Below are 18,678 nucleotides of genomic sequence, written 5' to 3'. Positions count from 1 at the left end.
GTCGTAAAATAACCTAATAAAATAAAATAATAAAAAAAAAACATTCAAGGATGAACAGGAAGAGAAATTTTTTGTGTTAGTGGGGACAATGTGAAATGCTTAATTTGTTTGAAAATTCTTAAGGGTGTGTTAAAATTCAACTTGCAACGACAATACTCGACTCTTCAGAAAGAATATCATACAATTATAGGCATGTTGGACATGTGAAAATATTTATTTTGGGGCTATCTGTGTAACTGTTGGTTATACATAATAATCAGTATAACAATACGTTTACACTCATTTCCGCATGACAAACATATGTTTTTCGTTTCATTTTGGGTGAAATGCGTAGGCTCACAAATATTTTGATAAATATAAAACAAGAAAATACAAACACAAATCACACACGTGTCCTCAGTCTTAAACAGAAAAACCTTCTTGCTAGCTATGTTCTAGCTTGAAATATTGGAAAATCAATGAAACCCTTTACAGAAGCATCATTTGCAAAATAATGCATACAGGACGTTGCTAAAATATTGTGTCTAGAACAAAGTCAAAGTTTAAGAAAATTAAATTGTTTCCAATTACAGTTCAGAGAAGGAATTTCAAGATTGTAAAAGCAATTAAATCTGAAGTCGAGACCACAGTTAACCAGTTTGTAGCTTACTCACATGCATTGGACGAAAGCACAATAGAAATGACAAAGCTCACCTAGCCATTTTCATCCGAGAAGTTAATAAACATTTTATTGTGTCTGAATGTCTTCTAGATGTAATTACAAAATACAACTGGAGAAGATCTTTTCCAGGCACTGAAAGGCACCATAGGACAGAAGAGGTTGAATTTGCAATGGTTGTGTCAATATCAACGACGGGGCTCCAGCTTCATATATGGGGCATTCCTTGTCAAATCAACACAAAAAAGTGGACTTTTCAACCCGACCACCTCAGATTTTCATTAAATTTGGTGGGATGGTAAAGAACCTTAAGTTAAGTAATTATGTAAAATTTTAGCCCTCAATAATGCACGATATTCATACAGCAATTCTGTCAATACGAGAAAAAATGTAAAAATGTCGCATACTATGTCAATAAAAATAATTCATAACTTCTCTTCTAATTGAGGTAGAATCTTAAACTTGGGCTTATTTTAAAGCTAATGGATCATACGTTTCAATAAAAATAGGTTTACATCAAAGTAATGAATTTTTTTATTGAATGGTCACGTGAAACACATTTTAACATTAAATATCTATAAATGCGGGACATAAATTATTTCGCGAAAAATGTATGTTATAGAGGTAAGAGTATTCTCCCCTTGGTGTAAGTTTCATTTTGAAAACGATTCAGGAATATCAGTAAAAAAATATATCAATTTATCGGTTTGTAGCACTTAAACCCGTCTTACACCAACACTGCATGCGCGCGAGTTCGTACTTGTCTGATAAGCTGCGTCGTAGATCTGTCAGGCCGTCATGTGTGGCAGTTTATACAGTCTTCAATTTATACAAAACGTGCAATCTGTTTCAAGTGCAGTGTCGTTAGTTTTCGTAGTATGTGGTAGTTTTGTGCGATGTAATGGAGTCGCGTTTTAAGTTACAGGTCTGTGTTTTCTGCAATCCCTTCGAGAAATCAAGGCGTTGTAATTAGAGGAAAAATTTAAGAAGTGTTATATCGTGGATGCTTAATGTATTTCCTGATTTAAAACAGGAACAAAATGTGTGCGCTATGTGTCGCAAAGAAATAAAAATATAATATAATGCTATTACGCAGAATCCTCATAATGACTCTAGTAATGAAGAATACGTCGACTCTACAACAAATGTAAGTTCATTAAATACAAGTCTTTTTGACCAAGGTGTGTTCCTTATTAAACAAGAAAGGCTACAACAAGAGAAATATAAGAGACAGAAATTTGAAAATATTGTGCAGTAAAAGACAAAGTCTTCGATATTAAAGATGCCGAGGAACCAGGACCTTTCTGATTCTGAAATTTTGTCTCGGTTGCAGGAAAATTTTCAAAATTCAGGTGAAAGTGAGAAAATCACCATTTTAACACTACTACCTAAAAGCTGGAGCGTAAATAATATAAAAAAGTTTCTTTCAGCTTTCGAATACATAATTCGGAAAGCCAAAGTCCTGGCAAAGGGAAAGGGAATTTTGTGATCACCAAATCCGAAACCTGGAAAACCCTTGCTCGCGGCTGTTGCCGGTAAAGTTAAAGAATTCTGTTGTTCTGACGAGATAAGCAGAATGATGCCTGGTAAGAAATATTTGTTGAGATTAAAGAATCAGGGAGTAAATCACATGAGTAGAAATTAATTATATGCAGTGTTTAAAAATTCTAACCCTGACCGAGAAATTGTATCCTAGCTGGAGTTAGTGGACTATACTGTCTGTGTTTGTGTCCTCATCAGAATGTAAAACTTATGCCGGAAGCAATTTATTAAAGTTTCAGGTCTACGTGGATTTCAAGAAAATTTTTCTTTATACTTTCCAACTTAACATTTCTTGGCTACTATGGTATGCAATCCTCCTCATATAAACTGCTTGTTCAGGAAATGTACAGGATGTCCTGAACCATTCAAAATAAGAGAGGGTTTAGAGAAATGTTTCGAATAAAACTTCAGTTAATCAGTGACCTACAAGCAGTGGATGACGACTGACCGATCAACGCTTGAGACTATAATGAAACCCACAGACAAATTTTTCGACTGTCTCTTGGGGAAACTTGGTGATTTACTGACTCACTCATTTATATCACCTGGACAAAGTAAGTTTCTACGTGATATGAATTCATTTCTACAGCCATGCCTGCTTGTTGTGTTATGCGACTTCGCTGAAAACTATTATTTCGTAATCCAAGATGAAATTCAGTCATATCACAGGACTAATGTGCAGACAACCATTCATACTTTCGTAATATATTATAACGAATCGTCATCCGATACAGTCTCTATTAAAAATCTGGTAATAATTTCACACTGCCTGAAATATGACACTACAGCTGTACATCTGTTTCAAAAATATCTAATGGAGTCATTAAAACAAACATCTGTAATTCACCACAAAAATTATATATTTCTCCGATGGATTCTCTGCTCAGTATAAAAATAGGAAAAAATTTCCTGAACCTCACATTACATGGAGAAGATTTTGGATTTCCAACAGAATTGCATTATTTTTGCATATCGCATGGCAAAAGACCTACGACGTTGTAGGTGGGACACTTAAAAGGTTTGCGGCTTGTGCTAGTTTGCAGAGACCATCCGATAAACAAATAACTACACCTAGGGAATTGTACGACTGGACAAGGGATCATCTCCCAAACATTAATACCGTTTATACAACTAAAAAAGGCTATACTGAAGAGGAAAAAATGCTTGCTCTTCGATTTACAAAATCCACCGCAGTGCCTGGAACACAAGTTTCATACAGTCCTGCTGTTTAGGATGGGTATTATACTTGCTAAGCAGTTTTAAAATGCAGCTGAAACAACGCAGCATCCTGTCTGGAAATATGATCAGGCTATTTGATCTCAGCAATGAAAGGTAAGCATTTCTTACAGAACTTCAGGTTTAACAAAATCCATGTGACAATAATTTATTTCAAGTAATATTTAAAAAAATGCGAATTATGTACTACATGTTAAATTACATAGTGCCATTCAAGAATATGATCAAATATAATTAAATACAACGAATGTGTGGGACATAATTATCGCGACTTATACGGTTAGCTTACGCTTGCTGTGACATAATAATTTTTATCTTTGTAACCTATGATGATTCCAAGTTGAAACTTATCAGTTCATTATATCACTAATTGAGGCGTACTATATATTTTTTTTCATTAAAATAGAACCCCTGCATTTTTAAATATGAATATATGAAAATTGTTTCACCACGTTTTTTTAGTGTAATTGAATACATGCAGAAAACAATATAAGCAATAAAAACTATCACATATTAAGAATGTATCACCCAATTTTTGTAAATTTATCTGGAGACGTTGTTGAGATATATAATTTTAATTGAAGCGGCGTGCTTACAAAAATATGATTTTTCTTCATGTTTGAAACGCCACTGACAGAAAACGAAAAGCACAGGACATATGAAATTCGGCAGTTTTAGTTAACGCGGCAGGTAAAACAAACCCTCAAAATTTGAAAGAAATCTGAGTCGGTCGGGTTGAGTGCCTTGTTGATTTGATATGGAATGACCCATATGTCAAAATAATATACAAACGTGTGATATTTCTTATTCTTTTGATGATATTATTTGTAAACATAAGCAGACCGTTGCCGCGAACCCCCACTGATCGCTCCCATCTGTTGAGGTACGAATCTCTCCCCCTTCTCTAGCCTTACAGCACACTGTGTTCGGCGGGCAGCATCGAGAGCACGAATGACGATACGCTTTTTGGAGACCTCTGATGAAGAGGAAAGAGAAATGTATTCCACTTTGTCGGATCTGCTTCTGCGAATCTCAGTAAAATTCAACCAGAGAACTACTAATATGTGCTTAAAAACTTCCACACATTCAAGCACTGGAAAACCTGGAATCACAAGGAAATGGTGGTGTATGAGACCGTATGGCTAATTATTGCAGAAGCGGTGATCCTAGTCACGGAAGATGAAGGTGGTACGAATGAGTGGGCGGTTGAAGTGTGCGTGGTACCGACCTTCCGGGTGAATGGCCTACATGCCGTGCAGATTGTTTCCTTATCCGAGCCTAGGCGCAGCGCCGGAGCAGTTCCCCACCATTCATAAACAGCTTCCCGCCCCCACACGACTCATTCAGAGCACGTACCGGTATACGTCTACAACAACAACGTGTCTGTTGCAGCGAAACGCCTCCGAGTTGGACGTCTGCCGGCCTAACGTACGGAACATCTAATTGGGAAGAGATCTCTCTTTTTAAATGCTGTGATATAGGGATTGTTTTTTTAACAAATAAATATAGGCCTATATGGTTTATTTAACGACGCTCGCAACTGTAGAAGTTATAAGTATCAGCGTCGCCGGTGTGCCGGAATTTTGTCCCGCAGAAGAAACTAAGAAAAAGAAACTGTGGTTTGATGAAGATTGTTGCATGAATTGAAATTCTTACAGGATCCAGTTGAGGCGAATAGAAATAATTATTTCAATAAAAGACGGGAAGCAAATCTTACGCTTAGGAATAAAGAGAGAGATTACTTGAAGGAAAAACTGAATGAGGTAGAAACAAATAGTAGGAATAAAAACATTTGAGATTTATATAAGGGCATAAAGGAATTCAAGAATGGATATCAGGCAAGGGTAAACGTGATCAAGGATGATAATGGTGACTTGCTTGCAGACGCTCATTCAATCTTGAACAGATGTAAAAACTGTTTTGGACAACTACTAAATATACATAGGCCAAATGGAAATGATCGGGACGAAATTGAAATACAAACTGCTGAGCCATTTATACCCGAACCCACACTTTCTGAAGTCGAAATTGCGATAGAAAATCTGAAAAATTATAAGTCTTCAGGTATCGATCAAATTCCAGCAGAATTAATACAAGAGGGAGGAAGCGCATTATCTAACGAAATTTATAAGCTTCTGCTTGCTATTTGGGAAAATGAAATTGTACCAGAACAATGGAAGGAGCCCATAATCGTACCTATCTTTAAGAAGGGGGACAAGACTAATGGCCGGTTTCACCAACCTTCGTTATCATTATAACGTCTCGTTATATAATTTAATGACATGTTAGTCAGTTTTTGTGTTTCACCAAGTATCATTATTGCTAACGCATCTTTAAATTGATCGTTAATTTATTAGGACCTATTCGTCGCGTTAAAACAGTAACGATGCGTTAAGAAGTCAACAACATGGCGGACGTAATTATTCGATGATGAAGTTCTTTATTTAGAACTTCAACATAACGACGAACTTATATGTTGTAATAACACTCGGAATAATCATTTTGAGATTTAAGTGATAAAGAATTCCACGAAAGCTACACATTAAGGAAATAAGTAGTAAGAATGATTCTAGAAGAAACTGAATACCGGTATACTGTATAGGTTAGAATACGACAGATAGAAATCACCCACTTAACGCCTCTTCAACAGATTCTTCTCGTTTTAAAATAATGTTGCGGGAAGTTTTGAAATAACTTAGTAATTGATGATATGAACGGGGTATCAAAAGCTGTATTGTCTAGATATGTGAATAAATTATCAGACGTACTACCAACATTACAATAGTCATTATTTCTATAGGCCTAATAAGCTTATAGCTAAATTTTATGTTGTCATAGATAACATAGATTGTGTACATGTTCCAATCGTATATCCTAGCAGTAATATAGCCAAAAGATTCTGCAATAGAAGATCCTATTTTTCCTTCAATATTCAAACAATTTCATAGGCCTATGTAATGCTCCGCATAGAAAAATTGTGGCTAAACTAGCGCTGAGGTAGTTTAACTTCGTACTCTGCTTATACACCTTGCACATACGAATCTGTGAAAGGGTTATGTTTGATTAGTTTAATTTTTTGTTATGACTTGCATATACGATCAACTGCATTACCACAAAAAAATCCCTTATAAGTTCAACGATTTTCACTTCTACCTCAGAACTACCTCAGCGCTAGTTTATTGAAATTGTAATAGGTTAGAATACGACAGATAGGAATCACCCACTTAACGCCTCTCCAACAGATTCTTCTCGGTTTAAGATAATGTTACGGTCTACACGGATAGCACAACATTCCAAAGGAGGATGCCTTTTAAATGAAAAGGGTGCAAAGAGATTTTCTTTTAGGAGACAATGGATACCCCTTAAAATCCAATTTAATGACATCTCTCCTGAATCCTGCCACACAAGCATGGCAAAATTGTTACAGGGTACTAATAAATCTGCATGAAATGCAGTGGAAAAGTAGTATGCAATTTATGGAAGAGGCGATTTCCCGTCCTAAATTTAGGCCTAATATAACTGCTTAGAATGCTTTGTATATAATTAATTGTGGCATCAATTTTTAAGCTGTCGACCTTGTAGTCCGCTAAATTTTCTCAGATTTCCTTTAGAAGCTACAATTTAACTGCTCTACATTCCTATTATTTACATTTGGAAGCAGCTGTCTTTTTTTTTTTTTTTAATTGCGGTATGACAACATACTGTATTTAGGAAGATGTTCTTAAAATTACTGCCTCTTACCCGTTTGCCTATGATTGTTTCTTCATGCCAAACAAAGTCAGCCATGATCATATGTAACCAATGAAATTCGCGATTTCGAAGCCATGGTCGTATGAAAAACAAAACATGCAAGATACAAGTACAAAATCCCCTCGTTAGTAAACGCCTGTTAATTTTAAAGATGTGAGGCTTGGTGAAATAGTCAACTTTTAAAGATTCCGTTAAAATTAAACGATCCATTTGTTAACAAGTCGTTTGTGCTGATTTAAAGAAGCTTGGTGAAACCGGCCATAACTGTAGTAAATTTCGAGGAATATCACTTTTGTTGACGTCGTACAAAATTTTGTCGAATATTCTTTTGAGAAGATTAACTCCATATGTAGATGAAATTATTGGGGATCATCAGTGTGGTTTTAGGCGTAATAGATTAACTATTGACCAGATATTTTGTATTCGACAGATAATGGAGAAAAAATGGGAGTATAAGGGTAGAGTGCATCAGTTATTCATAGAGTTCAAAAAGGCATATGACTCTGTTAAGAGAGAAGTTTTATATGATATTCTTATTGAATTTGGTATTCCCAAGAAACTAGTTCGATTAATTAAAATGTGTCTCAGTGAATCGTATAGCAGAGTTCGTATAGGTTACTGTTATGCGTTTCCAATTCACTGTGGGCTAAAGCAAGGAGATGTACTATCACCTTTACTTTTAACTTTGCTTTAGAGTATGCCATTAGGAAAGTTCAGGATAACAGAGAGGGTTTGGAATTGAACGGATTACATCAGCTTCTTGTCTATGCGGATGACCTGAATATATTAGGAGAAAATCCGCAAACGATTAGGAAAAACATGGGAATTTTACTGGAAGCAAGTAAAGAGATAGGTTTGGAAATAAATCCCGAAAAGACAAAGTATATGATTATGTCTCGTGACGAGAATATTGTAAGAAATGGAAATATAAAAATTGGAAATTTATCTTTTGAAGAGATGGAGAAGTTCAAATATCTTGGAGCAACAGTAACAAATATAAATGATACTCGGGAGGAAATTAAACACAGAATTAATATGGGAAATGCCTGTTATTATTCGATTGAGAAGCTGTTATCATCCAGTCTGCTGTCAAAAAATCTGAAAGTTAGACTTTATAAAACAGTTGTATTACGGGTTGTTCTTTATGGTTGTTAAACTTGGACTCTCACTTTGAGAGAGGAACATAGGTTAAGGGTGTTTGAGAATAAGGTGCTTAGGAAAATATTTGGGGCTAAAAAGGATGAAGTTACAGGAGAATGGAGAAAGTTACACAACACAGAACTGCACGCATTGTATTCTTCACCTGACATAATTAGGAACATTAAATCCAGACGTTTGAGATGGGCAGGGCATGTAGCACGTATGTGCGAATCCAGAAATGCATATAGAGAGTTAGTTGGGAGGTCGGAGGGAAAACGACCTTTGGGGAGGCCGAGACGTAGATGGGAAGATAATATTGAAATGGATTTGAGGGAGGTGGGATATGATGATATAGACTGGATTAATCTTGCTCAGGATAGGGACCAATGGCGGGCTTATGTAAGGGCGGCAATGAACCTCCGGGATCCTTAAAAGCCAGTAAGTAAGTAAGTGTTAGAATACAACGATACAATATATACATATATACAACATTTAATATTTATGCTTATCACCGAACATAAGTTAAATTTAACAATAATTGTGTATTACAGTATATTAAGACATTTCTTCAACTCGATCAAAACTCGACTAATCTATTGATTAATCGATTAAATTCAAATAGTTAATCGATTAAATATTTTGATCGATCGACAGCACTAATATATATATATATATATATATATATATATATATATATATATATAATCTGCAGAAGTTACAATATAGCCATTAAAGAAAAAAGGAAATGTTCTTGAAAAGTATTGTGTGTTTATTGTGATGTGTAATATATGAAATGCACTGTAAGATTCACGAAGCTGTGTTTTTTCACTTGCTGATACAGTAAGAGATACTGTATCATATTTAAGATTTTCTCCAGTTACGGCTTGTAACGTAGAAGGAACATTTTCAAGTACAATTTTTTTTTCAGAACATGCAAGAGTATTTCTTTTGATAAACTGAAAATGTACATTGTTACTAATTTTAACAACACTTGATACATATAATTATGTATTTTGTTTCTTATTCTTATATCAGTGAGTAAATAGCCTAGTAATTTTATATTGAAAATTACAGAGATTCTTATTGTCAAATATATACTCGTATTTTATACAATATTATTTGCCTATTTTGTTTCCTATTCTAAGGTACAAAGACAAGTTTTGTTACCACCCTATTGTACATGTTCGTTTTGCTGGTTTGTTGACGGTGAGAGCTGCGTTACTGCTGTTCATTCGGTATATATATAGTCCAAGCTCACACAACTTGAAAGTTCCGGTACGAACTTCTTATCTCTGTTGGAGACCAGACTAATGCGTTCCTTGCGAACTTTCCGTTACTACAAAACATTGTTGAATTGAGATATTTCCCACCGGAATGGATTTATGGAAGCAGGAGGCGATGAATTTGATTTTGACTATAAGGTAACTTCAATATCACTATAGACGGACGATGGTGTAATGCTGTGCGAGGGGTCCTCGACTTTGGTGGGATGCAAAGGTAGGCTCTTAGTACTTCGGGCTTGAACTTAGTTGACCTCGTACTTTGAGGGCGCAAAGCTGGAAGTCGTATAGTAGAGAATATGTACGGACCGAGAAGCAAAATTTGGGTCACCTGAATTTTGTTTTGGGTTTGTACAGAACTCACCCCTGCAGTTGAGCTGCGGACAGCAGTGATTTTTGCGATGCACCAAGACACATTCTGGAGGCGGAGGGTTAGGAAGGCGAGGACATACACGAAGATAGCACACCAGCGAGCCCTGCTGGCAGCTGCAGTTGACGCACGGCTCGTCTGCTATCGTCACCTGCTGACCCTCCACGTACACCAGGCCCTCATGCGTGCAACCTGAGGAAAACAAACGTATCAATACCCTTCGAGGATTGGGCCTTGTGGTCCATTAAACAGCCACCTTTAGCAGAACTTCCTTTTTCATGTTGTCATCATGGAGGAAGGATAATACACTGCTCCCCCGATTTAGTAGGAAGCGTTCGAGTCTAAAGAAAGCACCAAAATAGTGTACAACATGGCCTGTTGCTGTGACAAGAATCCAAGCCCTCGCATACTATTACGACATCATGTCACAAACACTTTCACATCTGAATATTTCTGACAAAGTGAATATTATTCAACGCCTTGAAAACAGCGCAAATATTAAGGATATTGCTGGAGAGTCTCAGGTAGTAATCATTGATTGATTGATTGGATTCATTCATTCATTCATTCATTCTGAACGATGTGCATCATAATACCGTAAGACATCGTATTTTTTGTATATTCCTTGTGTGTGTGTGTGTGTGTGTGTGTTTTTTTTTTTGCATACAAAACGTTGTTCTTCTCCTCTACGCTTAAGTCTCCGGGAAATAAACTGTGTTGACCTTTTGTCATCAAATTTGCACTAGACTTCTAGTCTACCGTCCCCGGAGCCAAACATTGTAATATTACACCATCAACTCTGAACAACACTTCCACTACTGTTTACTTCTCCACTGACTAGCAACTACAAGTACTGCCAAAGTACATTGACGTTCCCAGGACTTTGCACATTTTGCAGTATATCCCACGTCTGCCATAGATTAATACAGTGGTTCCCTTTTTTGACTGACGACACACTTTACTGAACGCCCATGATACATTTATTTTTATTAAATATAATGATATAATAATAACAGCCAGTGCTTTTCTTATGGAGAAAAAGGTAGTGGAACCGTGTGTAGAATATTTTATAGCGGACGGGGTGATGATTACTGTTCACTGCACGGGAATTTTGTCGTTTTTGATCTCCTTTTAGTCCAACTAAGAGTTTTGTTGAAGGTATAAGCGGAATTCAAAGAAAAATAGCTAATATTAAAAACATAGTTATTCACTCATATTTCGGTTCGATGACAAAAAGGTGCCAGAATACCGTTCCAGAGCGTTCCGCCAGAAAAGAGCACTAATAACAATTTCTATGTAGTGTCGGACATCCAGTGTTGTAAATAGGTCGATGTTGACACGCAGTCTAAAAAAAGCAGCAACTTGAGTGGCATTAGAAAAAAAAACAAAGGTATGTGTCAAAAATCTCAACTTATCTATTCTGGATGTCCGATAAAATATTTTTATTATCGTTTTTGGAAACTCGCCTATTTAAATTAATGTGAAGTCTGCGCTTGGTGGGTTGCATAGAGTTTCTCTATACGTGGTCTTATGATTGACAGACCAACACGTAAATCATTTTCAAGATGCAGCAGTCTGTATCTTTGTTTAGAGTTCACTATTTTCATTGTAGAAAATGCTGATTCACATAAGTATGGCGTTGAAAACGGCAGTTCTGAATGTCTTTTTAGTTTATTCCGCATCATCGACTGATTTGACAAAACATTTCCGCATATAAGACACTCGGGATTTTGTTTATATTCATCTCCACGCCACGTAAAACCATATTCCAAGTATTTATCACTATAATATTTACGAAACGCAGTACGTTTTTGCGAACCCTGAAGGGAACTTTCGCTCACATTATTTGAATTAGCCCTGCTGTCATCTAACCCAGAACTTAATTCAGATTGAGTTTTTTAAATTAAAAATTTGTACATAAAAATCTAAATAAAGCACTTTTGATAAAATAGTCGCACTATCACCCGCCCATTCATACTTATATACTGAAACTGATCAATATGTTCTAACGATTCTAAACTCTCTTTATTAGTAAGTGGGAAGGGTACACGAATTACTAAGCACTGTTGCAGGTGTTCAATTTCATTCGAATTATCGCCACGCAGAAAAATTAAAACTGAGTATTGTTGCAGGTCTTCACGTTTCATTGGTAAAGTCTGTCTCAAAATAAAATGTACAATATCAAAGACTTCGTTGTAAAAAAAATGCATTGTAAAGAGACGTCCTGGATGGGATAAAATTTATTTTTCAATTCCAAAATTTCGCGACACATTCCATGGCGCTGTGCGACACACCGGTTGGGAACCATTGAATTAATACATGACACACATGGAGTCTGAACTACAGGAGGGAGTATTGGAGAGAAGCAAAAATAGAAGCTGCTACTACTACTATTACTACTACTACTACCACCACCACTACTACCATCACCACAACCACTACCACTGCCACTACCACAACCACAACCACTACCACTAGTATAGGATGAATAAAAATCTGGAATCACCCAATTAAGCCTATAAGTGTGATGTTGTGTACCTAGGTGAATATAGTTGTTGTTATTTAAATGTCCGAAGACAAGTTTGAACCTCATAAGTGACACCAATAAGATATATATATATATATATATATATATATATATATATATATATATATATATATATAGGGTTATTTTACGACGCTGTATCAACATCTAGGTTATTTAGCGTCTGAATGATATGACGGTGATAATGCCGGTGAAATGAGTCCGGGTCCACACCTGTGGAGTAACGGTCAGCGCGTCTGGCCGCGAAACCAGGTGGCCCGGGTTCGATTCCCGGTCGGGGCAAGTTACCTGGTTGAGGTTTTTTTCCGGGGTTTTCCGTCAACCCAATATGAGCAAATGCTGGGTAACTTTCGGTGCTGGACCCCGGACTCATTTCACCGGCATTATCACCTTCACCTCATTCAGACGCTAAATAACCTAAGCTGTTGATAAAGCGTCGTAAAATAATCTACTAAAAAAATGAGTCCGGGGTCCAGCACCGAAAGTTACCCAGAATTTACTCGTATTGGGTTGAGGGAAAACCCTGGAAAAAACCACAACCAGCTAACTCGCCTCGACCGGGATTCGAACCCGGGCCACTTGGTTTCACAGCCAGACGCGCTGACCGTTACTCCACAGGTGTGATCACCAATAAGAAATCAGTCATGAGTATTACTTCTGACAGATAAACATCTGACATCATTCACCAGCTAGCTTAAAGCGCTAGATCTGTTCGGTACACTAACATTAGGCCTATTATTATTATTATTATTATTATTATTATTATTATTATTATTATTAGCTGCATTTATGAATAATAAAGTTAATTTTGATCTAATAATCTTTAACACTGTGTAAATCTATAACATTTCTCCCACTTGAATGCACTCTAAAGAAAACAACACAACGTTTATTTTCCACACGCGGATTTGAATCCACGAAATCCTGTAATCATTTCATAGCCTGGGCCTGCATTCAGGACATCAGTTCCTTCTGTTAGAAATATGACTAAAATTTCATCAAAGAAGCGAGGAAAGAGGTAGATCTAGTGGTAGGGGATAGTATTACCACTGTCTAGTATATAGTCACGAAGCTTGAGTTTATGAAGATACTAGAAACAATAGACTGCAGGTACTATTTTGTATGGTCTGTAATGAGGCGATAGTAGCGATCCTAGTGGTTAGCAACTATCTATGGATGCATATTTACTACGTATTGAGCTTCGTGACTATATACTGGACCAGGCATGTCAATTGATGCCCACAGGAGCAAGCGCGCGCTTTAGAGCCCAGGAGAGCCTGAGCGCTTTACAGCGGAAAGGAAAGAGACAGACGAAAGAGGTGGTTTATGCCGCTTGGTCGAGCTATATTCAGGGATGGCCAGCACTGATTCAATAGGTAAATGGAATAGAACTTATTAAAACTGTATCCGTGTTAATTTTTAGATTTGCCTGTGAAGTATAAGTGCATTATAAGAATGTAAATTTTAATTTTAATGCTCATTTTTCACAAGTTTGATTTTTTTTATTCAAAAGAAATATTTTCTCAACTTTTTCGTATAGAAAAGTGAAATTTTCAGATATAGGCCTATTTATTTAGTAGCCTTACAGAATGTTTTCGTAAATCTAATATACCGTATATACGTATTAGTGAAGATAGTGTATTGAACATTTTGAAAATATTCGCATGGAAATTGTTTATAAGGAAATGAATTAACAAGGCAACTACTGTTACACCATAAGCAAAAGATAAGTGCCCATGTGTTGTAAAAATGTCAGCTCTATAGCTTCAGCAGATTTCGAGAAAATAATTTAATATTCTGATGATAGGAAGTTGCACACAAATATCACCTTAAAAGCATAATGCGATAAGAGTTTTGTTATGTAATATTACTTACACTTAAAACAGATACAGTACCTAGGTAACTTTGCTTTGTACTGTAATATTGTTTTGATTAGTTTATTGATTACTTTTGAAAGGCTAAAGATACCATCAATATAAATTCCCACTTATCATGTCATACTCAATCCATTTCTTTGGAATATCACTTTCTTTATGAATGACGTGTTTCATCCACTTAATACAGTACAATATTATACTACTATGGAATTTAAGTGAATATTCCTTCTTAACTCTCTGTTATGTTATTAAGATTTAAAACACAAGTGCAATATTAAGAAATCAGTGTTAGTACTTCTGTTTTACAGACAATATAGATAATATTAAACAGAAAGAAGCCATATAAAAATAACGACATAAAATTTCACGTTCCGTTTGAAGTTTGTACACCACTGTTTTCTTAATCCAACGGGCTGCTTATTCATATACACAACCCTTCCTCTTTCCACACTTAGCGCTTGCTGCCCGCGCACGACGTCAAGGTCAGAAAAATGCGCTTGCTTTGACATCACTGTACTAGACTGTGGTATTACTGTTTCCTCATCAGCTCGCCACTGTAGTGTGTATTTCATACTCACTTCTATTGCGCTGCAGTTGCTGCAGATCTCGCGGCTCGGATAATACGACTTCTGAATCTGAAACGAAGAGCAGACATGAAATAAGGAGGATGACAGGTGAGTAGGCCTATCTTTAGAAGCACATACTTTGAATCGAAAATAACATAAAACTAGGAAATTAAGAACTCCTCAGAAATAAGGAGAATAAACTAAGATCTCAAGAAACAATCACTTGTAAATCGGAAATAGCATCACATTACAAAGGTAAGGACTCCATGGAAATGGGAAGAAAAAGTGATTGTCTATAGGAGCATATTCTTGCAATCAGAAATAGCATCTAACTACAAAATGAAGGAATTCATAGAAATAGGCCTAAGGAGAATAAGCAAAACTTTTCGAACTCTATTCTTCTTCTTCCTAATTTATTTTAAAATTTAACTTGATTAAAATTTTAAAACCCTACTAACAGTCTGTTCAAACCAATGTCAGACCATCTCTTTTCGGCCAGTCTACGCTTCTATGTCCTCTAGGCCAATGGTTCTCAAAGTGAGGGTCGTGTAAGGAGCTGAGGGGGAGTCGCGAGATGATTTACAAATTAATACAACAAAGTTTTATTAACATAGGCCTACATTTATTTTGTATTTAGAAACATAAACACAAACAACGTTGAACATAAGAATAAAAAATGTTTCTGTAGTTATAAATTAAATGCAGACATTAAATTAGCAACATTAAATCCAGACGTTTGAGATGGGCAGGGCATGTAGCACGTATGGGCGAATCCAGAAATGCATATAGAGTGTTAGTTGGGAGACCGGAGGGAAAAAGACCTTTAGGGAGACCGAGACGTAGATGGGAGGATAATATTAAAATGGATTTGAGGGAGGTGGGGTATGATGATAGAGACTGGATTAATCTTGCACAGGATAGGGACCGCTGGCGGGCTTATGTGAGGGCGGCAATGAACCTTCGGGTTCCTTAAAAGCCATTTGTAAGTAAGTAAGTTATAAATTAAAAAATAATATAATAAGAGTGTCTGTTTTTCAGAAAGCAGTTTCTCAAATATGGACTCCATATTCGAAACACATAGTGATTTAATTTTGAAATTCAAGGAAATTTCTCGCTTTTGTTTTGATGATGATGATGATGATGATGATGATAGACAAGAAATGTATTTTCCATAAATACGAGGATACAAATATTACAAAAAAATTTAAGAACTACGTACTTTTGGAAGCTAGAGGTATTCTTACATTCTTTTGATCCAAAGCTGGTCTTTGCTCTTCGAAAGAAAAGTCTAGTTTAAACGTTTCAATAGTAGGCATATATTTCAATGACTTTCTTCTTAATATTTTCTGGAATTTCAGTCAGTTGAACGAAAATGTCTAAAACAGATTCATTTTCCATCTGTCATTGTCGTAATTGTTTTGAGATTTTCGTCGGAAAGTACTCAAAAAGCTGTTGTTTAAAATTGTGGAAACTCAATTGCTTGTCGGCAAAAACAAACTCGGTATTTGTCTACCATACGTAGCTAAATTTTTCATGAGTTCTTTAATACAATGAAATGAATCAGATTTCTTTTTGTCAAGAGATATTGACCAGAAATCAAGTTTCTTTATAAATCCGCTGATTTCATCTCAGGCTGGTATTATATTATTATCTTGGTCTTGGAAATTACGATTCAAAGTGTTTAAGTGTTCAAAAATATGAGCAAGAAAGATCAATCCAAGAAACAAAATAGAATCGGGAAATAGATTTGCATATTCTGATTTCTCGTCATAGATGTACCGGTACAATAAAAGTTCTGCTCTTAACTGTAAAAGTCTTTTCAACACATTACTCCATGAAAACCGTCTTACTTTCGTATGATAAAGAATATTTTCATGTAACGAACCCATGTCTTCACAAATTTTGCTCAAAATACGAGTTTGCAAAGCTCTTCCTTTAATGAAATTTACCACTTTATATTGAACTACTATCGCAGCGCCATGGTGGTAATAGTTTGAAGTATTATAAATGATGTTTACTTAATATTTCGTGTCATGGTTATGCTATATACTTCTATTTTTATCGTTCTTTGGTTCCAGTGGTTTTAAGTAAAAGTATCGTTATTTTCGATTTTACAGAGATTTGTATTTTTAGAATGGAGTTAAGTACCGGTACGATAGATTGGGGGGGGGGGTCGCAAAAGAAAATCTCATCCAAAAGTGGGTCGTGCCTTGAAAAAGTTTGGGAACCACTGCTCTAGGCGATTTATCTCTTGCTGTTTTTATTACCTTGCTTTGTCCATTCTGTATTCACACAGCGCTTTTCAAACTGCCTCTCTATAGTATTATAATTCGTTGAGAACGACAGAGGTTTTAAGTAGGGTTCGGAAGTCGATGACCTAAAAATCACAGAAAAATAACCTATAAAGTGACTTGAAATTTCTGAAAATTTAACATTAAAATTTAAGAAAGAAAATGACCAACTCTGATATGCCACTGTCGTACAATTTATGTCCGATATTCTGTATCAAAAAAGTAGCCAATGTACATTATATGCAAGAATGGAACGAAAGATGGGTCAATAGTGATAAGGGTATTCTTAGAAAAGATCTATATTTTCCAACAGTCTATGATCGAAATAAATGTAAATTAATAACGCCAAATTTCGTACTGACACAGTTTTTGACTGGGCATGGAAAATTCGGGGAATACTTAAATAGATTCCATATTAAATACGATGCAACTTGCATTTGTGGGGAGGAATCTCAAGATGTGAAACATGTATTATTATCATTGTCCAGTCTTTTGTCGTGAAAGATACGAGTTTGAATTGTTGCTGAACACTTTAAATTATACGTTTACTAAACCGTTAACCAATATACTTACCAACTCTAAATCATATAATTATTTCATGTCATTCTTGAATAGAATATTCGTGAAACTGTAAAATGTTAAATTATTCTGGTAAAAAATATCGTATTAGTTCTAATCAACTATTGTGAAACTGTAAGTCTTCAATTTCGCATACTATAAGGGTACTATTGGTTTTAATTTTTTTTTCAAATTAGGTATTTGATTTCTAATTTTGAGCCATTTCTTGTAATACCTCCTTATTGCCAATTGTTGTTACTAAATAATGTATTTAATTCGTAAATTTTAAATCATCTCTTAGTATAGCTATTTATTGCTTCTAAAATAATGCGTTTAATAGCTATTATATATATATATATATATATATATATATATATATATATATATATATATATATATATATGTCTTCCTATAACCATTACAGGTTGCCATTGATAAAGACTACCATGATACAATAAATATAGAGAAATGCCTTGAGGCTTTATGAAACATATTTTTGTTGTTACAGTGAAAAATAACAAATTGAAATAGATTGAAACACAAAATAATATATGAAGTAACGTCAAGAAGATGTGAATTAAAGTCATGGTCCATGTATATAATGCCTGAAAATAGCTATTGATCCTTTGCGTGTTTGTTTTTAAAACAATGTGTTTAATCTGTAACTACAGTCAATGTATTGTAAATTTATTTCAACTCAACAACAATGTAATTTTATTATCTCAACAATAACTCTTCACTCTCTACAATTTAATTTCACTCTCGTCAACAATGGGATTTGCTCTCCACACAGTAACACAGTATCCGTTAGTGCACTCCACAAACGACAATGACAATTTACTTGGACTATTACGAACAACAATGA

At 35.4% G+C, this 18,678-nt stretch overlaps 1 protein-coding gene across 1 annotated transcript in view; it reads right to left on the bottom strand.

Annotated features, from left to right (window-relative positions):
* Nucleotides 1–18,678, bottom strand: part of LOC138691409 (mucin-2) — a 434,026-nt gene that overhangs the window by 135,740 nt on the left and 279,608 nt on the right. Inside the window, exons 2-3 of the mRNA XM_069813321.1 lie at nucleotides 14,977–15,033; nucleotides 9,971–10,168 (exon numbers count right to left, since the gene is read on the bottom strand). Coding sequence (XP_069669422.1) covers nucleotides 9,971–10,168; nucleotides 14,977–15,033 — 255 coding nt within the window. The remainder of the gene's footprint in view (nucleotides 1–9,970; nucleotides 10,169–14,976; nucleotides 15,034–18,678) is intronic.

This window comes from Periplaneta americana, chromosome 16, assembly GCF_040183065.1.
Source record: "Periplaneta americana isolate PAMFEO1 chromosome 16, P.americana_PAMFEO1_priV1, whole genome shotgun sequence".
NCBI classification, from domain to species: domain Eukaryota; kingdom Metazoa; phylum Arthropoda; class Insecta; order Blattodea; family Blattidae; genus Periplaneta; species Periplaneta americana.
Note: the sequence above shows the minus strand (reverse complement) of the source record. Positions and strands in the feature narration are given on the sequence as shown.